This window comes from Triticum dicoccoides, unplaced genomic scaffold (genome assembly GCF_002162155.2).
Source record: "Triticum dicoccoides isolate Atlit2015 ecotype Zavitan unplaced genomic scaffold, WEW_v2.0 scaffold141194, whole genome shotgun sequence".
Classification (NCBI taxonomy): domain Eukaryota; kingdom Viridiplantae; phylum Streptophyta; class Magnoliopsida; order Poales; family Poaceae; genus Triticum; species Triticum dicoccoides.
Window position 1 is genome coordinate 39,893 of NW_021200172.1, and position 25,887 is coordinate 65,779.

At 42.3% G+C, this 25,887-nt stretch overlaps 2 protein-coding genes and 1 pseudogene across 2 annotated transcripts; 1 reads left to right on the forward strand and 2 right to left on the reverse strand.

The window, feature by feature from the left end:
• Positions 1-1,572: 1,572 nt before the first annotated feature.
• On the reverse strand, positions 1,573-3,360 carry LOC119343803 (annotated as a pseudogene).
• A 4,603-nt stretch (positions 3,361-7,963) lies between these two features.
• On the forward strand, positions 7,964-8,956 carry LOC119343804 (5-epiaristolochene 1,3-dihydroxylase-like). Its single transcript, XM_037614569.1, has one exon. The coding sequence runs from the start codon at positions 7,964-7,966 to the stop codon at positions 8,954-8,956; it is 993 nt and encodes a 330-aa protein (XP_037470466.1).
• Positions 8,957-17,705: 8,749 nt separating this feature from the next.
• On the reverse strand, positions 17,706-19,342 carry LOC119343805. Its single transcript, XM_037614570.1, has 4 exons — positions 19,233-19,342; positions 18,767-19,119; positions 18,447-18,527; positions 17,706-18,017 (listed from the first exon to the last, which is right to left on the reverse strand). Exons 1-4 carry the CDS (start codon positions 19,296-19,298, stop codon positions 17,900-17,902), a joined length of 618 nt encoding a protein of 205 aa, XP_037470467.1. The 5' UTR covers positions 19,299-19,342; the 3' UTR covers positions 17,706-17,899.
• Positions 19,343-25,887: the final 6,545 nt, after the last annotated feature.

The following is a 25,887-nucleotide window of genomic DNA, read 5'->3' on the forward strand; positions in this document are numbered from 1 at the left end:
CAAAATTAAAAATCAATTAAAACAACAAATTCCTGGTAGCTAGCATTCATAACTAAAAGGTACCTTTCTTTTGCTATTTTCAGGTCTTGTAGTTCAGTTAGTAATCGATGTTTTGCCTGATTTGTTAGTTTAATGGAATATGTAGGTTTTACGTCATAGTTCGAGTACGACAGTGCTTTCTTGTAACAAGTTTTAGTGTTATCTTCGTATGATTGATACTAGGCCAAAGACAATGCTGCCTAGATTGCATAGATGTTTCACAGCAGCCGCTCCAACCAAAACATTGCATGGCTAGATTACAGAAAGGCACAGACCAATCATGGGCGTGACAATGCATATAGTAATCAGGTATATCTTGCACGTACTTCGTGGGTGTGACACACATTAGATGCATGCATGGCGCATGTTAGCAGCCGGACGAATGCTGGTGGGATGCATGCGAGTTCAAGACAATCTGCTCAATAATTGTGCTAATGCATTCATGTTTGTTGCTTTGTTAGAAGCCGGCGGAGTCACATTCAACTATAATGTTTTATTTAGATATACGGATGAAAACATCACAAGGCAGTCACCACTCAATAGTATAGTATTAAGATTGACACCGCAGTCACCATTCATATAGTCATTTGCGGTGGCAACTAAAAGATATAATAAATTTGTTGAGAAATATAGGTGCGCTTTGACACAAGAAGAGCATAAATATTTGAATGCGCCTTCTTTGGGTTAGGGCCATAGATATCTTGTTCCATGTCCACCAACCGAACCTAGCAATCACATTCTTCCATAGATCTAAACAAAGAAAGATAGAATTAAAATATGATAAGTGGTAGCATAGTGTCTGTTAGTGGTCTGCCCATGATGCATTAAGCAGCACTATCAGCTTGGTGGGCAATTAAACAAGACATGAGAGAGAGAGAGAGAGAGAGAGAGAAAACAAGTGCTGGGTCTATGCAATTACCGTAGTCCTTTCAGAAAATGAGTGACTGAGATAATTGTTTTTCTGTGAAATCTTATGAGTAGGGCGCACATTTCCTTTTGATTCATAACAAAAAAACAGTTTATTTTATGAGAAAATGTTGGTCAATAGACTAAACCAGATGTGAACAGTGCAAAAGCTCAGAGAGTAGAAAAACATCAAGCTACATTTGGCCTACAGCATGCCAAGTCAGTAACCTAGTGCTGCTTGCACGTTTGACGCACCCATGAATGCTTGGGCGAGGCCATTACTGTTAGCAAAGTCAGTCCAAAGGAACCGGATCTAATTTGATAAACCTAGCAGTACATCTTCCAAAAGGACCCAAAAGAAACAAATAAGAAGAAATTATAGGTCAGTCTTTGCATTTTACACGGAGGATATCAGACCATGAAATTAGTTTGAAATTTGGTCCATACAACATGCATCAATACAGTAACTAACCCATCCTCACCAGGGGCAATTTAAAAAGTGCAAACTTTGTGTTTTGGTACAATCAATAGTTTGTGTCATCCACCATAATATATTGCAAGTTCAACGAGGTTCTTTTATTCTTATTGGTGCAATGATACATATTGGTATACATCAACAAAAGTACAGACATATCTACGTGGCAATGCACGTCCATCTATGTCTATGTGGCATGGAAACCTCCATGGGAAATAGGTATCAATTGTAGGTCATATTTTCTTCCTACGATGATCCCATATTTCTCGGTCATGTCCAAAAATTCCGGGTTTGCCTTGCCAGGAAGCACCCAGTCGAAGTGGTAGAGAAGATTTGCCAAGGCGATCTCCATAGTTGACGTGCCGAATAGTATCCCAGGGCACTGCCTCCGACCAACACCCAGTCGAATGGGGTGAATTCAAAGTATGTCCCATGGTAATCCATGTTATTGTTCTCAAACGTTTTAGGCTTAAACTCTTCAGGACTTTCCCAACAATTTGGATCCCTCGAAACTGCAAACGCATTAATGTATACATTGGTGCCTTCAAGCATGTCAAAACCCATAACTTTACGGTCTTCCCTGGCCCTACGGGGGATCAAAGGACCTGGTGAATGCAGTCTAAGAACCTCCTAAATGATCATCCACATGTAATGGAGTCCAGCGAGGTCACTATTAGTAATCACAGCTCGACCTTGACCTAGCACCTCTCGGATCTCAATCTGTGCTTTGGCCATGGCTTCGGGATGACGGACGAGCTCAGACATTGCCCACTCCAAGGCAACTCCCGTGGTCTGTGTGGCACCTGCAAATATGTCCTGAAAAATATTGTTGTGGTATGCATGTTTATATATTGTTTCTGCATATGTAGTAGTACGCAACAAATAATCAATTTCAGACACAACAATTTACGTTTATAAATCTATGAAACAAGTTGAGACTAACAGATTTATGAAATGATGAAGCTAGCTTTTTTTGCATTAAAACTTTGCAGATATGATATCACATCGGTAGATTAATAAGAAGCATAAAGAAAATTACTCACAAATAAGACGGCACCTATACTCTCCGTGGTCATAGGGAATGTGAATGCGTCCTTCTCCTGGAGCCTGAGTAGCACGTCCAGCAAGTCATCATCGTCGGTGCTGGAGGCACCGTCCTGTGTGGCAGCTCGCGTTGCCTTATGCCCCTCGATGACGTCGGCGTTGATACGTTGGATGTGGCCATAGCTCCTCCTCATGTGGCGCTCTCCCTTGCACAGCCACCGCACCAGCCGCGATGACGGGAAGAGGTCGACGAGGCAGAAACCACCTAGCAGCACGAACGCCTCATCCAGCTCCCAGAGGTACTCCTCCTGCTGCGGGAACTTGCCGCCAAACACCGCCCGCGACACCACGTCGTTGCTGAGCGCCATCACCTTCTCGCCGACGTTGACGACGGCACCCATGGATGCCGCGTCTGCGACATAATGGAGAAGGCTGCCCACCTGGTCTGGCCTGATACCGTCCATACGCCTCACCTGCTTGGAGCTGAGGAGCTCCATGGTGCAGACCTTGCGCATCTGGCGCCATGGGTCACCGTAGGGGGCGAAGACGATGCCCCTCCCGCCGCAGCCGAAGATGTCCAGCGTCGCGCTGCGAGGCCGGCCAGCAAAGGCAAGGTCATTGGTCTTCATCACCAGCGCCGCCGCCTCGGCGCTGGAGACGATCACCGTTGGGACCTCGCCGAGCATAAGGTGCATCAGCGGCCCATGCCGGCGAGACATCTCCATCATCTTGCGGTGCGGGAGCACGCTGGCGACGTTGTGGAGGCTTCCGATGAAGGGAAGAGTCCATGGCCCAGGAGGCAGCTGTGTCTTTCTCTTGCCCCCAGAGAGCATGCGAAACCAGAGGGCCACAAGCGTGCATAGAGCTATGAAACACAAACTTAACCAGCCCTCCATGGAAGGCTACAAGCTGTTCGCAAGTGCAGCTTGGAGTGAGACCCGGTATATTTATGTGACCACCTACAAGTTCTGTTAAAACTCTGGACCTGCTGACTCATGAACTTCCTAGTGTATGCAACTATATACAAGTCGAGATTTATTGGTGTAGAGAACTAAATTGGTGGCGGCTAGATTGTTGATGACAAAATTTAGAGATAGTATGACAAAATTTAAATTATTGGCGGCTAGATTGCTGATGACAAAAATAGTGTACAGTACTAGACCTCTTTCTTCGCTCTAAATAATATAAATTCCTAGGTTTGCTATCAGGCATACTTTACTATCATCATCAAATGTACTTTGGTCGTGTTGTATGTATTAGCTCATGAATTTTTCTACAGAGAAATTTAACAAGGGAAAACACAATAACTTCAATTACTTTGAAATGGAGAAAGTGGAGTTCGATACTTCTAATGACTTTTGCACTAACCCAGGGAGACCAATTTGCAATCTTTCATACTCAGCTAGCAGCCAGAAAAGAGAAACCTTATCTGCCGGAAGCTTCGCCACATAGCCGCAAGAAAAAGAGCATGTATGTTTTAGTATTAAAAGATATGTCCGGCGGAAAAAACAACTTGTATGCTTTTTGAAGGAAGATGCAATCACAAACCAAACCAGACACATAGTGCTATAAACCAGAACAATATTGCAAGAAGCTTCACCACATAGCTTCCGAATTCTTTTGTGCAAGATGCTTGAGTTCGTAATGCCCGTGCTAAATTTGGTGAAGTTTGGACATTCGATGAGCCATGTCAAAATAGACAAAATGACCTCCGAACAATGCAGAACATCAAACTTGCTCACATGCCTGATTGTTTTTTGCAGACAGCTCCTAAAATGTCCAAACTTCACCACATTTGGCTTACTAGGTCTGGAGAGTTTACAGTTAAATCAATGTATCTTGATGTTATTAATTCAAGCTCTCTTCCTAGTTCCAAATATGCTTGGGCAGTCAAAGTTCCTCTGAAAATTAAAGTGTTTATGTGGTTTGTACATAAAAGAGTTATTTAACCAAGGACAATTTGGTAAAGCAAAATTGGACATGACCTACTAGGTGTAGTTTCTGTGATCAGGATGAAACCATCAAACACCTTTTTCTTGATTGCCCGTTGGCCAAGGTTCTATGATGGACGGTCCACATTGCCTATAATATTACTCCTCCGAGTTCTATCAGCACGTTATTTGGAACGTGGCTTAACGGGATAGAGTCCGAAACAGCGAGACACATCCGCGTAGGAGTATGTACTTTATTATGGGCAGTCTGAAACTGCAGAAACGATTTGGTTTTTAACAGAACAATAAATATTCATTTTTTGCAGGTTATCTTCCGAGCCACTGCATTGATCCGTATGTGGTCGCTACTCACTCCGACGGAGGCCGGAGAGCATTTGGTTACTGGATCTATCCGGTGGGAGATGGTAGCGCGGGATATTTTCAACCGGTTTGGATGGCGGTCATGTAATAGGATAGGCAATTAGTTTACCTATCTTTCTTTTGCCAGCCGGTTGTGGCGTCTTTTGGCTAGTGTCGTAATTTTTCTATGGCTCTTTGTGAGCTTTTCTTTACTTTCATTACAGACCTTAAGACCTTGTTGAACCTATTTGCTTATTTATAAAGTTGTTCGTATGCATCGTTCTGATGCAGAGGCCGGGGAGTCCCCCCTTTTCGAAAAAAATACAAGCTTAGTTTGAAAACATATATCAAAATTACCATTTAAAAGAATGCATATGTTCATTTTTTTACATGTATACAAGCTTAGTTTGGAAAAACACGCATGGCACCGGAGGCGGTGGGCGTGTATATATATATATATATGCATTCTTTTAAATGGTAATTTTGATATTTGTTTTTCCAAACTAAGCTTGTATTTTTTTAGAAACGATAAAGTTCTTCATAAATCCATTGAAACATTCTCTAGCAACGCTCATGAGGAGCATATGAGTTCCCTTTTAATACACAGGCTCGAACTTATTGTATTCTGAATACATTTCCATCTATTCATTTTTCCCATGTAAACACGCAGTTGGGCACCATGTTGCATCATTCAACTATTCTTGATTACCTCATCCAGAAATGTTTCTTTCTGGTTTCCTTGATTTAACATAACAAGATACTTTTTATAACTTATCCGCGCATGTATATGCTCAGATTGTGGTGACCACATGTCTCCTACGTACTCCCTCCGTTCCTAAATATAAGTCTTTGTAGAGATTCCACTATGGACTACATACGGAGCAAAATGAGTGAACCCGCACTCTAAAATGCATCTATATACATCCGTATGTGGTTTATAGTGAAATCTCTACAAAGACTTATATTTAGGAACAGAGGGAGTACTAATTAAAGTTTGATGGATTATTGCATGATTGCGATGCTTATCTGCTCATTTATTTTTACAGTTGGTGATCAGATCGGATTCGAGGATCATCATCTCTCATGTGTTACGTATTAGTGATCCTACATGATAGTGGAGAATGTACGAATATGCAGCGTTGACAGTAACAAGGAAAAATGGATGTTTTATTTTGTTTGTTTGGCTCTGAGATATATTAAAATTGGACATATCCAGGTCTGACTTGTTTTTTCATAGAGGACACAGCTGCCTACTTGGACATATTTGGCTTTTAACCATATCTTTTGTTTGTCGCCTTCCATGTTATTATTTTGATAAAGTTTGATTTCTTCCTTTCCTATGCTGTAGATACTTCTTCTCTTGCAACTGAAAGTACTTCTTCTGATTACAGTGAGGCGGCTTGATTAATCATTGGCCTCATGGCAAAATTGGGGACGGAGGAGGGAGGTGGCTTCATATAAGCATGACTCCAAAAGCTCAGGGTATGTATGCCAGCATGCACTGGAGTTGTTGGATAAGTTCCTTTTTGTCAAAACACATTTCATTTTGTTATTAGAATGCTGGCCTGGTGTACACTGATCAGTTGTGGTATTCTTTCCCTGTGCAGGAGATCAAACCGAAGAAAGATAACACTCAACGCAACATGCTCGTGTCGATGATATGGGTGCAGAGGAAGAGTGTGTGGATGATCAGTGAGAGCAGGTACGTGCTTACCAGCCAGCGCAAGAGCATCTGGTGGGCCCGGTAGATCCCCAGGGAGGAGTAGGCGGGCGTATATTGTCCATTTCTTCTGTAAAAAAATGTCACTCTACACAATATAATTGTTTAGAACAACACATACTCGACTAATCATCCTTTATAAATCAACAGGCTTGTACGAGATGTTAAAATGTGTTCCTATCTGTCTACCATTATTCCTCTATTTTATAAGTGTTAATTTCATTGATTTCTTACTTATATGTATATACTGATTGCAGATTTGCTAGAATGTCACTTTGCAAGACATATGATCCAATCCATGTTTTGTCCTTACAAATAGATAAATGCATGAAGGCATTGAGATAGGTGGTGCAGATGCTTACTTGTTGTCAACATTAGATGGTGGTTTGGTAAGTGACTATTTTGAAAAATATTTTCTCAGTCTAACATGTACACTATATTCACATAGTAGCCTTGCTTCTGCACCCCATCTCTCTCTATAGCCTGTATCTGCACCGCTCTTTGATCTAATTTTTGTCCCAAAATCTTAGGCAGTTTGTTCCCTATAAAATAACATGGAGCATCAAAATTTGGATTTTCAAAAGGTTCTTACAAACTGAATTTTATCGATACCACATTCATGATAATTTGTCAATTTGTGTTTGCTTCCAAACACCCTGGCATATTATAATTTTGAATAGGAGAGTCACTAGTATACCTCTACTTGACTAGCTCATTGATCAAAGATGGTTATGTTTCCTAACCATATACATGAGTTGTTATTTGATTAACGGGATCACATCATTAGGAGAATGATGTGTTTGACTTGACCCATTCCGTTAGCTTAGCACTTGATTGTTTTAGTATTCTGCTATTGCTTTCTTCATGACTTATACATGTTCCTATAACTATGAGATTATGCAACTCCCTTTTACCGGAGGAACACTTTGTGTGCTACCAAACGTCACAACGTATCTGGGTGATTATAAAGGTGCTCTTGTACTTGTTGGGTTGGTGTATTTCGAGACTAGGTTTTGTCACTCCGATTGTCGGAGAGGTATCTCTGGGCCATCTCGGTAATGCACATCACTATAAGCCTTGCAACCATTGTAACTAATGAGTTAGTTGCGGGATGATGTATTACGGAACGAGTAAAGAGACTTTCCGGTAACGAGATTGAACTAGGTATTGAGATACCGACGATCGAATCTCGGGCAAGTAACATACCGATTTCAAAGGGAACAACGTATGTTGTTATGCGGTTTGACCGATAAAGATCTTCATAGAATATGTAGGAGCATCCAGGTTCCGCTATTGGTTCTGCGTGTAATGCCTTTTGTACTAACCCCATCGCTGAGACCAATTTGCAATATTCGTAGCCAGACAAGAGAAAACGGCCCAAACTTTCATACTGTATACTCACTTAATTTTTACATTTATATATACCTGCAGAGTCCAGAAATGTAAGTTATCAGTACCACTACCACTGCACTTGCAAAGCTGCCTGCCATGGAGGGGTGGTTCAGCTTGTGTTTCATTGCACTAGGCACGCCGATTGCCCTTTGGCTTCTCAAGCTCGCCGGCGCCGGCGGCAAGAACAAACCACACAAGCACCAGCTGCCGCCAGGGCCATGGACACTCCCGATAATCGGCAGCCTCCACCACGTGGTTAGCCTCGTCCCACACCGGCAAATCACGCAGTTGTGTCGCCGATATGGGCCAATGATGCACCTGAAGCTAGGCGAGGTCGACGCCGTGGTGGTCTCCAGCGCCGAGGCGGTGGCGCAGGTGATGAAGACCAACGATCTCGCGTTCGCCACCAGGCCAGGCACGCCGATGCAGGACATCGCCGGCTGTGGCGGCAGGGGCATCATCTTCGCCCCCTACGGCGACCACTGGCGCCAGATGCGCAAGGTCTGCATTGTGGAGCTGCTCAGCTCCATGCAGGTCAGGCGCATGGAGAGCATCCGGCCAGAGGAGGTTGGCAACCTCCTGGCCGACATCGCCACTGCTGCGGCGGCCGGCGACAGCATCAACATCAGTGAGAAGATGATGGAGGTCAGCAACAACGTCATGCCGCGGGCGGTGTTCGGCGGCAGGTTCACGCTGCAGGACGAGTACATCCGCGAGTTAGACGTGGTGCTCACCCTGCTAGGCGGCTTCTGCCTCGTCGACCTCTTCCCGTTGTTGCGGTTGGCGCGGTGGCTCAGCTTCGGCGCACGGCGCATGAAGAGGAGCTACAGCCACATGCAATGCATCATCGTCAACGTGATCGAGGAGCGCAAGGCCGCGCGAGCTGCTGGTGATGGCGCCTCAAGCACCCACGACGAGGACCTGCTGGACGTGCTGCTCAGGCTACAGAAGGATGATTCGTTGGCATTCCCTCTAACCACAGAGAGCATATGCGCCATCTTATTTGTGAGTATTTTTAACAAAAGAAACTTTTTTTTACTGCTAGCTGATGCAAACAACGGCACAAATTTTGCATATGACACGAGATAGGAAAGATTGATTACTTTTGTTCCGACAAACTTAAATCATTAACCATTTATTTAACATTATCTATGTCATACATTTCAAGATTATTTCTTTCTGCTCAGAATTTCTGGTAACCTACCAGTTACCGGAAATTTTGATGACCCCCCAGAAACTGTGGTAACATTCAATAAGATTCAAATGACCTCATAAACATGTGAATGATAGTGTGAATGAATTCAACCCGGTCTTTTGCTTTCCAATCACTATTGCAAAGACACGTGTAGCAGATCCAAATACAAGATAATATAAGGAAAAAAACATACTTGACAAACCAAAGACCTAGACATTGATGTTATCTCTCTCTCTCTCTCTCTCTCTCTGTCTCTCTCTCAAATCATACCGCGTGCTTGTTGTCTAGAAAAAGAGGATCGATCTTAAGTTCTCCACCAATAAATATTTACCCTTAAAAAACAATAAATATTTAATGTTCTACAATAATAACACAACACTTGATACATATATAAATGGAAGAATTCTCATATTCCCTTTGAATAGGTCAATTTACATACCGAAATGCCGAACACGAAGGACCCCACAACGACCACGGTGGTGCTAGCGACAAGTAACCAAACTAAAAAATAGTGTAAAACCGAGACGGGATTCCAGCAATAAAAATCATTCTCATGCATTATTACAAACCCCATCCACAATGTTTTGAAAATGAAAAATAATGAAATTAAAAGGATAATCCAACAGACGTAACTGACGATGTACCTCAATCCCCATCCACACAATAAAGGACACATGCCACTCCGGAACTGCAACATAACGGAATTTCATCAACTCCAAAAGCTAGAATTATAATGGCGAGTAGAAGCTCAACAAACAAAAGAAGTCATGCCTCCTATTAGCCATCCAACAAGCATTCTTACTCTCCTATGTGGACATCAAAGGAAAAAAATGTAAAACCCAAAGCACCAATTGCCACCAGAAAGATAGGGATATTATTAAAGCCAAATAGACTTCACGGCTACAAGCTATTTAGAGCAAGTGTTAGAGCACTGACATGAAAAGAATATGAGATCAATATGACTAATTAAAAAATGGACAAGACAACTCTTGGCTTAAAATACCATTAATCAAGCAAGCTTTACAACTACAGGCTATTTAGAGCAAGTGTAGGAGCGCCGACGAGAACACAATATGAGTTCAACAATACGAGTTCAATATGGCCATTATTTTTTAATCACAAGAAATGAGGTTCTAATGGCTGATAGAAGATGAACATACAAAAAGAAGGTCATGCAAAATTCTGATTCTTTTTAAAATATTTGGTTATCACCATCTAGACGCAACACAGTTTTAAGTAAGTGGAAAGAAATAATCCACACTGGTTTCATGTTGAATAGCATGTACAAGAATCAAATAGAAGTGCATGCTAGCAACAAGGATAGAGGGATCGGATCAACTAGAAATAAAAAAAAGTCAACAATGCCCTAGACAGTCGCAACCAACAATGGAAGAATTTTCCATTTTAGGCTCAAGGTATCGCAAACTTCAATTCAAAAAGTCCCACATCAAGAAAATCGGCTTTTTACGCTATCATGCTAAAAAAACAGTATACTTAAAGCACCCATAGGCGATGCTGAGGGTTCTATTCTATAAATCATGTTCTCAAATTTGGTGATTATGAGCACTAGGATTTGATTAACCGGTATGTTTTCTATCATCTAACTAGTGCTTGTAGCAGAACTGCTATCTACTTGAACCTTGTACAAAAAACTAGCGTGGTTGCATCATGATAGTGTTGTCACCCTTAAGGGCGTGTGAAAAAACAAATAAAATTACAGGTGAAAAATAACATATACATCCACTTCTTGTTTTTCTCATCATTTGGCTTATGTCAATGATACCAAAAGTGAAAAAAAACTAGTGAGAATCAATATTTATGTTTTGCACATAAAGATGAACAAGGACACTCAACTGAAAATATGGTAAAAAAGATGAGCATAAACTAACCGCACTCTTAAAATGATTCAGAAAACAAGCACAAGATGAAACCAAGAACTATATATGTGATGACATCATTTTTTTCTCCAACAAGCCTGCTTATTCTCTTATGTAATCATCAAATGGACAAAAAATAATTCAATCTCAAACCCAAAGCACCAACTGCCACCAAAAAGGTAGGGATTTTATCAAGGCCAAATATACTTCTGGCTACAAACTTTTTAGAGAAAGTGTTAGAGCGGTGACATGAACGCGGTATGAGATCAACATGATCATTAGTAGACGGACAACACAACTCTTGACTAAAAACACCATTAATCAACCAGGCTAAAAATCGCTCATTACAACTAAATGGTCTATAAAGAGTTAGGCTACTTCAACACATTCAGACTATTTTTGTTGTCTCGGTTTTACTATTAATTTTCAGTAAGAAATAAGGTTATATACGCCCGCAAGGGCAAACCATCCTTTACGCATTTGTATGTATCGTATTGTACATACACAAACATTTGTTCATACTTCCATACTGCAATGTACTTACACTACTTTACTTTCTTTGGGGCAGAACTTAGGTCAGAGTAACTGTAATTCGTTCCAAACACTGCTCGGCCGGTTTGCTAGCAGTGCGTGTGTGCAAATTGTTTCCTGGCTGACCTCTTGATTTTATATCCATGATGTACTGGTGGTTTGGGAGTTACTTCTTTTTCTTATGAAATTTATCTCATGAGTTTTCTGGTGTAGTCCGCAGCCAACTTGCACGTTTCAGAATTTACTTACATGAGTTTTTTGGTTGCAGTCTGCATGCAACCTTTGGATTTCAGAACTTACCTCTAGAGTTTTCTTGTTGTAGTCTACGTGAAACCTTCAGGTTTCAGAATTTACCTCCGGAGTTTTCTCGGTGTAGTATGCATGTAACTTTCAGGTTTCAGAATTTACCTCCGGAGTTTTCCGGCTGTAGTCTGCATGCGACTTTCACGTTTGAGAATGCGATTATGTCAACTTCATCTAGGTCTGCACTACAAAGAGAACAACCTTTAGTATGTAAGATTTATAAACTTGTTCAAGAAAAAAAATCAATTTTTTGTCCCAAAAGCAACCCAGCCAGAAAGCTGGAGTTGCTCTACGCAGTAGAAAACGCCCACTGTTTAGTTTTCATAATAATAAAAAGGGCACTATATGTATACATTAGTTTGCAAGGTCAGCTGCAAACAGCAACAAAAAATAATAATATGAGGATCAACAGACACATGATTGATTAAACATTTAAGGAGTTCAGACAAAGATGTGTAGCGTGATCCTGTTCGGTAGGTAGGAAATCTTCAAGAAACAAGGCCTAGCTGGGTCAGTTCATAAAGTTGTTAAAATTGTAATATAGCCTTCCATCTTGTAGGACCAAGCCTCCTTATCAAATTTGTAATGCACAAGAGAAGACCATGGTTGGGATCAAAATATTACACTTACTAATAATCGTTTTATTTATGCAACCAGAGCCTGCTTATCCTTTGGAAAAAAAATACTAGTACTTACTAATAATCTTTTTATTTATGCAACCGGATCCTTTTTTGGACCCTGACAAAATCCCTTCCATGAGCATATATGTCGCGCGGTTATTAAAAAAAGAGAAAAGAGATACGCGATGCCTCCCACTCAGACCCAACAACACCCCTGCCTCCCACCCCTCTTGGCCCCCAACATCATCCATGAAAGCAAACTAAAAAATGAGTACGATACAGATTGAGAAATGCCTGATGCTATTGAGCATAGGAACAAGACAGAATGAGAATACAAACATGAAATGCAGATTGGAGAAAAAAATATTGAATGATGAAAATGTCAAACATAGTTACAGACATAATACTAAAAACTGATTACTAATAATGATTATGTACAATTATGTTACTCATTAGAGGACAGAAAATAAACATCCTAACTTACCTAATGTCCACCAGCAACATCAAGATGCGCAATTACACAAAAATTAACTAAAGTGAGGGCACCTTGTTCTTTTCCCTAAAGAATTGATACTTCTTATTCTTTCGTGAAGACGTGTTAGTAACTTGTTCTTTTCTGAAAAAGGTAAAAAACAAATCAATACTGAGCAGATATTTTACAAAGTGATATCATGTAAAAAAACTTTTGTATTTACAAAAACACAGAGCAAATCTTGGCTGAAAAATGTCTAATAATCATCGTGGGGAGAAAGAGGAACAGAGAGGGTAGCTCCACAAATTTTAGTGACAAGAAAAATAAAAACACAAAAACTAACAGCTCACAGTTAATAAGATGATAAAGAGCCGAAAATAAGCTTCAAATGGTTTACCTTTTGTTGCTAGTCTCCTCCGTCCGTCCCACTTGTCGGAGGAATGGATGTATGTTATAGATACATTCATTTTTATGCATTTCTCTGGCAAGTATTTCCGGATGGAGGGAGTATTAAATAAGATTGAGAAAACTAAAGAGAGACTAGCTAAGAAGAAATGAAGAAGATTGAAAGTAGGAACCTAAGAGACCGAGAAAGAGAGACTGAACAAAAGAATGAGAAAATAAAGAGTGAACAGATGTAAATGTGAACCAGAGAAAACAGAAAAAAGAATGAGATACTCATGGAATTGCAAAAACTAAAAAAAATGGAAGAATGAGGATAAAAACATAAAAACACTAACCAAATACTAAATGACAAAGACCTATGAGGAACATGACTGAAGAAGTATGTAAATCATGTCACTCCCTCCCTATTTAAAGAAACATGACTGATAACTGATACAAAACAGAAAAGATGAACTTATAATAAGAACTAAACCCACATGCTCATACAGAATGACTGAAAATTGAATGAAATAAATTAAAGATAAAATGAACTATAATAAGAACATGAAAATGAGTGTGATAAACAAACTAAAGATACTCAATCTGAACAATGATAATACACTGCCATTAATATATGACGATAAATGACGAATTATGGTATTAATGACTAAATTAAGATATCTAAAGGGAAAATGAAGACTAAAGATGAAAATAAGACTGATACATAGGCTAAGAAATACTAAAACAGAGAAAAATGAAAATTAAATAGAATGAAAGTACAACACACTCAATATGACTGAAAGAGGAATAATGTAGAAATATGAATGAGAAAATTAATGAGTAGTGAAGAAAGAACACTGAATAGTGACTGAAGCAATACATCTGAGAGATAAAACAAAAAGGAGACACCGCGAGGGAACAAAAAAATTGTTCATCAGTGGATGTAGTGCTTTCCATACAACTCTCGCTGTTTGACGAACCATCATCATGATCATATGCGTACGTAGCATCCACATGACGACATCTGCCCCATAGAATCCACAACCCTGCTGCTGCCAAAAAAGATGAAAAAGAAACAATAAACTCATATGCTGGGGTGCGAGTGAGATTTCAAATAACACTGACCGAAACCAAAAAAAATGCACACATGGAAACAAAAGAATGTCGAGTTTCTGAATCCTGGACTGCAAGTGTCAAATAATTCAGTAAGAAAAATAGATAGTGGCTGTTCCGGGTTTACGAAAAAAATAAGAAGTGCGAAAAACTATAAAAAGTACTCTTGAAAAATCTTTCCACTACTCGTCGCACTGCCGCGAAAACACAAACCCCACCATTGCTGAGAATAAAAAAAGTAATGGGCTGCTACACACATCTGTACTGACCGCAGAAATCCTACACATATATATGACGGACAGTGAAGTAAACTTTCATCCATCAGGTCTTGATGGAATGACCTGACTGCCCCATCATAACAAATGGAATTAAAACATGCATGATAATTGGGATTTAGCAGTTCCAGCATAAGCACGCTTGCCTAAGCTGGGACAAAGACCATAAGCACACATGACACATTCAGAAGTACAAGGATCACAATCCTAAAATCCCTTTTTTGGGTTTCATATTGGGATCTTGAAACTACCCAAAAATGGGGGTAGCAGGCAGGACGTGGAATTACCGCAGCGATGGTACATACATACATAAAACAAAGCACACACTCTGTAACTCTGTCCTTATTGCTAATCTTCTTCTTACCCAATGGAGCTTCAGATCCCCATAACTAAGCTCGATTTCACACCATAATCTGAAAAACAAAACAAATCTAATATATATGCAAAATTTTGCCATAACACAGTACCTCAGAAGACCGAAAGTCCCTTGCGAATATAAATGTGCCGACCTCCATGGCAGGAACAAAATCAACACAGATGGCCTGAATGAACTGACGCTGAGCAAGCCAACTCGGGGGAGGCAATGAAAAGCCGGGGAGGAGGATGTTGGAAACGCTGGCCGTAACTTACGCCAGCCCATATGGGCGACGGCTGGTTCCGGCCTCCCCGCCTGCTGCTGACAAACCCCAACGGGAGAGCTCCGCCAACCCGCTCTCCGTACCACCCTTTCTCCTTCCTCCCTCTGATCCCCGGTAGCTGGTCACGCTTCATGGCTGGGACGTGGGTCCACTGCTCGTCAACATGGGATCCGTGCCCTAGCACCCCCCCCCCTAGGTGAGAGGGAGTAAGGGCAACATTTCTATGGCTTCTGCTTGAAATGTTGACCTCACTGTTACAGCTTTAAAACCAAAACATGAAGCCATAGAAAGACATGAGTAACATCGAAACGATGAATCGATCAAATGTTGATGTGCTACCTTTTCTCAATCAAACACGTGCCTCGTAGGACAAGGACATACCTGTGTATCGATCTTGCCAGGCTTACGGTTTTTAGCGTTGCTGCTTGTCCGACGACTTGCTGTTCATATCTTGTGTTGGATGCCTAGTAGAGACATCAACATCATCACTACAACATGTTCGGACACAAAAGAGAAGCCATCAGTTGGTGTGGCAAGATTTCTATGAAGAAGAAGAAAACAAGATTAGATCAAGAAACAACTATCAGTTGGCGTGGCAAGATTTCTATCAAAAAGAAGAAGAAATATTAGATCAAGAAACAGCATGCATGCTCTTACATATAAGGCGGATCAACGAGTGCTAGGCGGCAGGCACATGCATGGCCGGCAAACCATGATCGGTCTAAGGGCCACCACGCACAGCTGCGCCGGGCATGTCGACTGGTCTTAACTCGCTCCGCATCTCTTGCACGGCAGCGTGGTGCTAGCCGGACAACACATCGGCGTGGGCATGGCACAACCCTGAGCTGCCGGTGGATGTACATGACGCTGCTTAGATCGACCGTCGCCATCTACAACGTGGAGATTGAGGAGAGGGAAGGAGGAGGAAGGTGTGGGGCGGGGCGGGGCCGGGCTGGTCGAGATCAAGGGGGCGTCCATTTATAGAGGAGAGGAGAGGAGAGGGGGGTCGTGGGCAGCGATGAGATGACTGAGCCGGGGACGCGGGGAGGCATCGGATGGGAGTGTGATCCGCGTGAGGCGTGTGGATTGGATCGCATGCGGAGCGGGGGAGGAAGGGAGGGAGGCGGCGCGTGGATGCATGGGGTAGTTAAATGCGGTGTCGATTGAAGGTTTCCAGGAGGAGGAAGCATGCGTCGGTTTGGGAAGAGGATAGAATTAATGGGTGCCTAGTTTCAAGGAGGAAGACGAGGGAATCAAGGGAGGGTCTCTTGAAGGAAGGAAGGAAAGAGGTGTATTCATCCAGCCGTGGAAAACGCTAGCTGCATGCAGTAATTATTCCTTTAATTTCCTTCCTTGTCGCCAGATTGACGCATACGCGCGACGGATTCCCTCTCTGACTCTCTCTATGGTATGGTATGATATGTACAGCACAAACGATTTAGTCCCAGCGCTCTCAGAAATTACGCCAGCCACGTAAAGGTAGCCAGGCACTTTCCATGCGTTCAAATGATTTAGTATCAAGTTTCCTAGTGTCCCTCAATTTGTAAGATTTTATTATGTATGCAGTAACTTCTTCCCATTTGCTCGTGTCAGTTTTTATTTTTTTAGGGAATTTGCTCGTGTCTATATCTTTATTTTTATCTGTTTGAAGGAATTTGCTCATCTAAGACAAGACTCGTTCTCTATATAGCCAGGTGGGTTTTTTCTGTTCACAATTTGATTTTCTCATGTAAGATAAGACACCAGGTTTGCAAGTGCATTCCTAGCATAAAAGGTTTTTCTGTTCACAATTTGATTTTCTCACATAAGATAAGACACCAGGTTTGCAAGTGCATTCCTAGCATAAAAACACCGGCTCCAATCCAATTACCAGGTTGGCAAGTTTCAAAGTCCCTGCATTGAACATTTTTTCATAACTTGTTAGATTATAATTGAAAAAACCCAGAGAACACTCAGTCATTCTTGACACCGACAAACTCGGTACTCTCCTCTCCTAGGACAATGAAAATTTTCTTGTTGTACCATACAAAACACCGACAAATAGCTCAGGAATTCCTTGATGCAATTAATAATATGATCAACTTAACTCTTGATGCAGTTAACCCAGAAAGAAAATTCCCATAACGATGCACATCATTTCACATCCCAACCTTCACAATGAAGATGTTACTTCCACCAGATATGATCAAATAGGAACACGCATGCATGTGCGCGCGCACACACAGCGCAGTGCAATACATCTTCACCAAAACAAAGTTAAATATCTATGTCATCAACTACTTCTCAGATGAGGTGATAAAAAACATCTCGAGTCCACTACACATCCCAGGAAGCACAGGTACTTCGCGTCCTTCCATCACAAACATTACAACATGATAGAGCCAAACTACTACATACATGGCTTAATTCTGAAACCTAACCCATCAATGGAGAAAGCTCAAGGACGACGCCGCCATCCAGTGCATCTTTATCAGCGGAGAAAGCCCGAGGACGACTGCACCATCCAGTGCATCTTCATCAGCGGAGAGAGCCCGAGGACAACGACGCCATCCAGTGCATCTTCATCAGCGAAGAAAGCACGAGGACGACGGCGCCATCGTGTGCATCTTCAAGCCCAAACCGCGTCAACTTCTGCAGCACCGCTTGGCAAGAGAAAATGACCGGTGTCGTGCGCGATGGAGATTTTCCATCATGTCCGATAGGTTTGATGGACGAAAGGAGTATCTTCCCGAGGAATGCAATCTGGGTGGACATAAAAAGACCAGTCTAGTGCAGAGGCAATGTAATGCATCAGAGGAATGTTAGATTTCTCAGCAGTAAGCCACACAACAATTCTCTTGTGTCAAAGGGAATTTACAGGAATTAACAAGACAACATCTTCCCCTAAAAACAATGCATACTTATTCACCAGCCTAGGAATGCAAAATGCTCGTTCCAGTTCCACACAATGAAAGTTAAGTGTTGGACCTTATCAAGACAAGACAAAATTGCCATAGATAGGCTCACTTGTGTGACCAGCAGAAGAATTTTCGCTACAAGATCTCATCTTGGCTTGTCAAATCTCATACTAGACAAATTGTTGGACACTAGTGAAAACAAGCAACATCTCCGGGTAATTGACGACCGGGACACGCAGGACATGAGAGAGAGAGAGAGAGCAAAGAGAGATACCTTGACGATCTCCATGGCGTCGGCAGCGGGGTCGGAGCAGCTGCTGCGTCCATGGAAGAGGCGGCACACAGTGGTCTACGCCTGAGGACACCAACATTATCAAGTTAGTATGTGTCGTTAGTATCAACCTGAAGATAAATCTGTTGCAGAGTTTTCAGTTTTCTGAAGAAAGAAGGAACTAAAAGTTTCAGGTTTCTGCAGTTTAGTCGTCTCTGAACATAAATTGCAGCAAGCAAGCAAGCAAATATGGATGGGCATGAGAGGGAGTAAGGGCCACTGATGGTGAATGCTGAACTAGGATGAGCAGAGCCTGCACTCACCACCCACATAGAAGGCAATGACAGAATCCCTTCCCCTGGCACGAGCTTCGGATCAGCAGTGGCATATGTTCTTGCCTATTGAGGATCCTCCATGGACAAGGGAAGGTGTCACCAGACCACCGCAGTCCAATTAGTGCTATACGGCCTGCACAAGGATCACACGAGACATGCATGGTGAATGCTACAGAAAAACAAGACAAGCGTTTGCTCAATACAGAAAAACAAGACAAGCGTTTCCTCCATCGTGGGACCAGCGGCGACCCGGGAATAAGCAGACCCGGAGGAGCGAAGCGGCGGTCTTCTAGGTCAAATCGAAACCACCACACAAGCACTTGACAAAGCAGCATCACAAGCTGCCAGAATGCAACATCACAAGCACTTGAGTTACAGTCAAGACCGTCGACAAAAGGGAACGTCAGGCCATAGTAAGGTTGCTGCGATGGTGATTCGATAAAACATCACATACTTTTCTGTACACAGGGCTCCTCTTTTCGTCCTTGAGGGAGTTCCTCTCCTCCACCAAATCCGTCATCTCCTCTTTCAAAACATTGTTATCAGCGGGATGGAGTGCTCCTTCCCTGAAGCGGGCGTCTGGAACGGCGGTTCATATCATGTCCTCAATGTCCTGCACTCCACCTTGGTCAACATTGAGGGTCTCTGTTGGGCAAACATCAACGTCAAAGCAGAGAAATGGAGTCACACCAATGGACATGGCAGCATTTAAGAAATGGAAATACATAACTAGTACTCCCTCTGTAAAGAAATATAAGAGCGTTTACATCACCGCTTTAGTGATCTAGACGCACTTATATTTGTTTACAGAGGGAGTATATGTGATAGTGTTACCAGTGCAAGAGAGAGAAATTGCAATCTTACGCAGTTTGAATATCATTGCAAAAGGATCAAGCCAAAGGGATAAACTGCAATTAAGCCAAAGGGATCAAGCAAATACTTGTATCACACAGGGAAGGTGGTTGAGTAGTGCTGTACTGGACCTCATCCCTTCCCCTCCTCCTCCTCCTCCTCCCTCTCCCAGTCGTACCTCTTCTTTACTTCCTCTACCTGTCACAGTTGCAAGTAAATTGGAAGGCTCTGTTTTCATTGCAAATCACAGTTGCTCTCTACTCCAGTTTCTAGCACTCTTCTTGTATCGTACTACTTGTCATAATGTACTATATCAATAAGATGCTTCATTTACAATGTATTGTACTGGAGGCTACTCCATTTATAATTTACTATGCTTCTAATAATGTATATCATTACTAGCGTCGAGTATTGTATTTACACCAATGGAAATAAGATTACTGCATTGATACTTACTGCTTCTTTTTCGCTTATCTACTGGTTTTTGCTATGATGGTAATTTTATTTCCATAGTTACTAATAATAAATATTTTTTTTTCATTTCTTAATAAATCTAACCAACTCTCAGGTATATACGCATGTCTCAACTACTCCCTCCGTTTCTAAATATAAGATTTTTTAGAGATTACAATAAAGAATACATATGGAGCAAAATGTGTGAATCTACGCTATGAAATACGTCTATATACACCCGTACGTAGTCCTTATTGAAATCTCTAAAATGTCTTATATTTAGAGACGGAGGGCGTAACAAGACTATCCTATGACCGAGTTGACCCCTAGAAACCGGATTCCCATTTCAAAAGCCTCCCGTGCATGAAAATTTTACCCACAAACATTGAGTCCTAAACTTCTTTTTTGGGTATATATTGTAGAAAGAATAGAGAGGAAGGTTGACAAAATGAGGTGGGTTCTATTGTTGTATCGCTTGAGCCCCGTGGACGTATTTATAGGAGTACATGATCAACTTGGAGTATAAGACAAGTTAGAACAAATCCTAATATATCCTATATTTTCTAATAATCACAATACTCAACATCCCTCCACAGTCACAAAGGTAGCGACGCAGACGGTGAGACAGGAGAAGAATCCTAAGGTAAGCCGATGGACACCATCCCCCCTCCCTAGTCGTAACGATCGATGCATAGCAGAAGATGTGGCTGGAGTGAAACCGATGAGATTGCTCCATCAAGTCGTCCCTTTGTGCCGATGTCAATCTAACCGAGAGCGTAGGATGGTGTATCCATGTTTAAGGTAGCCATGCCAGGGATGACATGGTCGATGTCAACTCGGGGTGGTCGATGTTGAGTTAGTCGCCATGGCGCCGCAGGCGCAAGGAAGCGCCGTGGTAGTCTTCGGAGCAGTGTTGTCGAGGTAGTGGTGCACCGGGAAGAAGACGGTGTTGATGAGTTGTCACGCTAGGTTTGTCAAGGCCAGGCACACGTCATGGACGAAGGCACGCGTCGGTGTTGCCAGCCTCGGGCATGCTAGACGGACGAACTCGATGTTGACGAGGCGCCACACCAAGCTTACCAGGCCCGAGGACACATCATGGACGAAGGCACACGTCGGTGTTGCCAGCACTTGGCATGCCTAGATGAGGATCCGCACGAGTTATATGCCATTGTAACACCCCTATGTAAGGAGCTAAAGTGATCATCATAAGCTACTTTGATTAACTAGTCTTGATCAACGTTGATTCATATCTTATTTAAATTCCACTTCAAATCAAATTCAAATTGTAAGAGGAATTAAGAATTTCAGAAATAAGAAAACTAAAAAGTTCAGGCAATGGCAAATAATCATTGAATAATTGTCATGGTGAAACCAATATTTTATATAAAGTAATTAAATACCCTAAAACAATTAAAACACGGTGCAAAACAATATTTTAATTGCTTTTAAAGTTATAAGAATTCTAAAGTAATTTAAAAGCCTCCCAAACTTTTCCTGGCATTGTCCAAAATTGCACTTTAAATAATGGGCGAAGTTCCTACTTTTACTAAACCTATTTGCTATTTAAAATAATTAAAAAACAGAATTAAATAAATGAAAACAGAAAAATAAAAATAAAAAGAAATAGTTTAAGAAAAAGAAAAGTGGCACTGTGTCGGCCCAGCCCACCGATCGTGTTGGCTTCAACATAGCTACAGTGGCCGACCGAGGGCACGAGCGCCGCTCGTCCCCGTCGGACCACCTCATCAGCTTCGCCGTGGGAGGATAAGTCCGCCACCCACACGGCCCCTCGGACTCCTCCCCTCTCACTCACTTACCCCCTACTAGATCCCCCCTCTTCCTTTAGCTCCCTGCGTCGAACTGGAGAAGCGCCCGATGCGACCGTCGCCGACGCCCCGTCGATCCCGCGGCCATCTTCACCCCTGCGCCTCCCCGTCATGTCATAGAGTGCCGCTGCACGCTACGCCGCATGCTACCTCGAGCTGGAACTGGGGACCCCTGCAATGCCGCCCCGACCTCTTCTTCCTCCTTGGGCACCACCGCAGTCCCCATCGATTCGGCGCCATGAGCCTCCCCCGAGCCCACGTTTGCACCTCTACAGGCTCCCCGTGAGCTTCCGCTCGGATCCCCTTCGTCTCCCCCATCCTTCCGCGCCATAGCTCGCCTCGCCGCCATGGCCGCACCCAATGCCGCGGTAGAGCTCGCTGCCGTGGCCACTGCTCGCGTCCGAGCACAGCATCGTGCTCAGCTTCTCCCTAGCAACCCAACGCCACCATCCACTGCCTTTGTCGTGCCCCGTAGCGACGAACCCGAGATCACCCGAACGCCACCACCACCACCGATGATGTTCCGCTGAACTCCCACCATCTCAGCCACTCCCACCGACACCAAACAATGCGACATCGCTTGCTCTTTTGAACGAGCCAACCCACGGGGCCGGAGACTCCCTGTGCGCATATTCCGGCCAACTACGGCACGTCACCACCTTGAAATCGAGTCGCTGGAACCCCTCTAGCACCGCCACAGATATGGCTGGCTTGGGGCCCACCCATGTGTCACTGCCAGTGGGCCCCAGGGGCCTAGCTGACCCGTTGACCCCGGTCAACTGTGCTAACTGGGCAGCACAGTCACTGACTGGTGGGCCACCCACCTAATTAACTAAAATGTTAATTAATTTAATTGGTTAAATTTAATTAGACACTGACAAATGGGCCCTAATAACTAATTAGCTTAATTAGTTAAATTGAAACCTATTAATTTTTATTGAGTCACTAACAATGGGGTTCCACTTGTTAGGTTGACTAGTCAACTGCCAATGTTGACTACTCACTGGGCTTTGACTTGCCCCACATGTCAGCCTATGAAGCACATCATAACATTTAGTATTTAATGTATTTTCGAATTAACTTAATTACAATTTTTTTGGAAAATCATTTAAACTCCAAAAAATCATATAAAGTAATATATAACTGAAATGAAAATAAGTTATATATGAAAATTTCTAAGAAAAATATAAAAAATCCAAAAATGATATCCACTCATCTGTCCCATAACTGCCAAACGCTGGGAAAACATTTCTAGATGTTTTCCCGCTTCGTCTGTAACGTGTAGCACTATGTTAGATCACCGCTAGGTCAGCATATTTCCATGTCATGCATCATGATGCATTTATTTGCTTTATATTTGTTGTTTCTCCCCCTCTCCTCTCCGGTAGACCCCGAGACTGACGATGGTCCTAGGTATGACTACACACCTGACGATCAGCCCTTTTTCACAGAGCTTCCAGGCAAGAAAAAGCCCCTTGATCATTCCTATATCGCCCATACTTTCTCTCTCATGCTTGCATTCGATTTTGCTAATGTTGTTGATAACTCCTATTCTGATGCATAGCCTGCTTTTGTAACCTGCGGTTGTTACTTTACCTGATATCCTATATGCTTAGTATAGGTTGGTTAGTGATCCATCAGTGACCCTTCGCCTTGTCCCTGTTGCCCCCACTTTATTACCGAATGAATCGATCAATGTGATCGACGTACTGAGACCAACACATCACTGCACCCCCCCCCCTTAGTTGTACAACTCTGTAGAGATACTATCGAGTGCCGAGGGTGATACCTCGAAATGCACTCCTGATAATATCTCTGTAGTGTAGCTAATCGGTTGTGGATTATGGAGGGTGATTCCTCCTTCACCACTCCCAATATTGACTCTGTCGTGCAGTTCTTCAAGTGTGAACCTACCGAGGGTGATTCCTCCAAGTTCACCTTGATGGTTACATCGAGTGGGAATCGATCGAGGGTGATTCCTACAATTCCTCCTTGGTGTTATCGACACACACTTACCTTTACCTGTTCCCGTCAACTGTTTCTGTGGGACTGAAGGGACAGGTGGTACCACCCCAGTAGAGGTGGACCTGAGTTCCTGATAGTCTCTTGTGACTGAGGATGACCTGGAGGGTACCTGTGAGATAATTACGAGGCACGGCCGGGCATTCTTGGCCCTTGCCGTAAGTTCGAGAGACAGAGCAATAGGACCACGGATCATGGATCATTGATCCTCTCCGCGCTCTCCCAAGACACTAATTGATTTGGATATGTGCACTGTTCTATAATTCATCCGATTAATCAGTAAATTGGCTAGTTAATCGCTACTCATCAGGTGGCCGAATCGAATAAGACCTATTCATCATGTTAACTTGCCAGTCCGATTAAATGGTCTATTAGACCAGTTAAATGGTCTGTTAGACCGATTAGTCGGTTGTTAGGCCGATTAATCGATGTCGGCCCGCTAACTCATGGGCATACAAAGCCCAATTATTTGGCCCGTAACCCTTCTCAGCCCATACAAAGCCCGATTATTTTATTAATGTCAATTGTGCTAATAATATGCAAAGCCCCAAGCTTGGGGATGCTAATTTTTATACGTCCACTACCTTTTGCAATTATCATGATTCGGGTGATTATTCTTATGATATTGAAAGTTTATTTAAGCCTCATGATGAATATCGTTGTGATAATATTGAAAATGGGTTTGGAAGATTGTCAGCTCTAGGTAATAATGATCCCACTAATTTGTAGAATGATCCCAAGCTTGGAGACGCGACAATAGTAGTGTGTCGTGATGCAGAAGGAAACTACCTCAGCAGCTCTTCCCTGGCGTAACCAATGTAGCATTTTAGGATTATTTGTTTTCATAAGAGCAAGTACAATAGCAGGCTTATAGCCTGCTTACATGGCAATTTTGTCGACATGGAGGAGAGAGACATGAAAAAGTAAGCGGAGTGGGCTCCCATGCAAGAGCCTAACTATATGCGTGCTTCAAGGCAGATGCAATAAATACGAAGAAAGAGATAGAGAGAAGATGAGGAAAAATAGTAATCTTATAGCCAACCTTATAGCTAACCTTATTGTATGAGTGACTATATGAATTGGCTATAAATGATATGACAACATCTTATAGCTAGCAATTTGTTGTATTATTAATCATGCTCTAATGTTCCTAATGCATCAATACGAAGAGAGTACTAGTAAAGCAGTGACAAGTAATGTGGATAGAAGAGAGTAACGCAATTTCAAAAATATGACAACAACCTCATTAATGATAGCATGTGGCTATCTAGCCAGGGCCGAGTAATAAATGAGGTCCATCAGAGAGTTCGCTGGCACGTTACGAGTTCAGATTTATTTGTTGAGCACCTTGCGAACGATCAATCACCATACTCCCTTTAAATTGTCAGTTTACATATCAATTTTCATGCATTTTCACCACCAAAGGGATTTTAGACACGTTTGGTTTAATGCCCAATTAATTAGGGCGTGACAACCGCAATCAATCACACAAATTTCTCTCCATGCAGGTGTGTATGCGAGGTAGAATAAATGCATGCATGTGTATACGTGTTAATTTCCCCAATTGTTAGGCGCCGTGGTATAACCATAGATGATATTTTTCAGTTTAATCGCTAATCACTTTGGTTTCAGAGATTGTTGAAGCGCGTCGGACTGTGACAAGAGAGTATTTCACGCCTGTCCATGCACAGGATTTTTTATACTATCTATGTCTTGGTTACAGGTCACCGTATTTTGGGTCATTTCTTAATCATGATTTGAACTAATAAAATCTAAGCTATACATTAAAAAATAATATCATTGGAAACTACATTCAAATATGAATCCAACAATATTATTTGATTTGTTGTGACATGCATTGACAATTTGCTAGTCAAATATGTGATTAAATTTTGACTTAAAATATGGGAGGGACTAATAAACCCTACTCCAAAGTCGAAAGTATTTTTTTGC

Excerpts from the sequence above, each read along its gene's own strand:
- LOC119343805 (XM_037614570.1), bottom strand. The coding sequence starts at position 19,298 with ATGACGGATTTGGTGGAGGAGAGGAACTCCCTCAAGGACGAAAAGAGG. Across the intron at positions 18,528-18,766 it reads CATTGCCTTCTATGTGGGTG|GCGTAGACCACTGTGTGCCG; the intron begins GTGAGTGCAGGC and ends TGGTGTCCTCAG. Across the intron at positions 18,018-18,446 it reads ACGCCATGGAGATCGTCAAG|ATTGCATTCCTCGGGAAGAT; the intron begins GTATCTCTCTTT and ends ATGTCCACCCAG.
- LOC119343804 (XM_037614569.1), top strand. The coding sequence starts at position 7,964 with ATGGAGGGGTGGTTCAGCTTGTGTTTCATTGCACTAGGCACGCCGATT.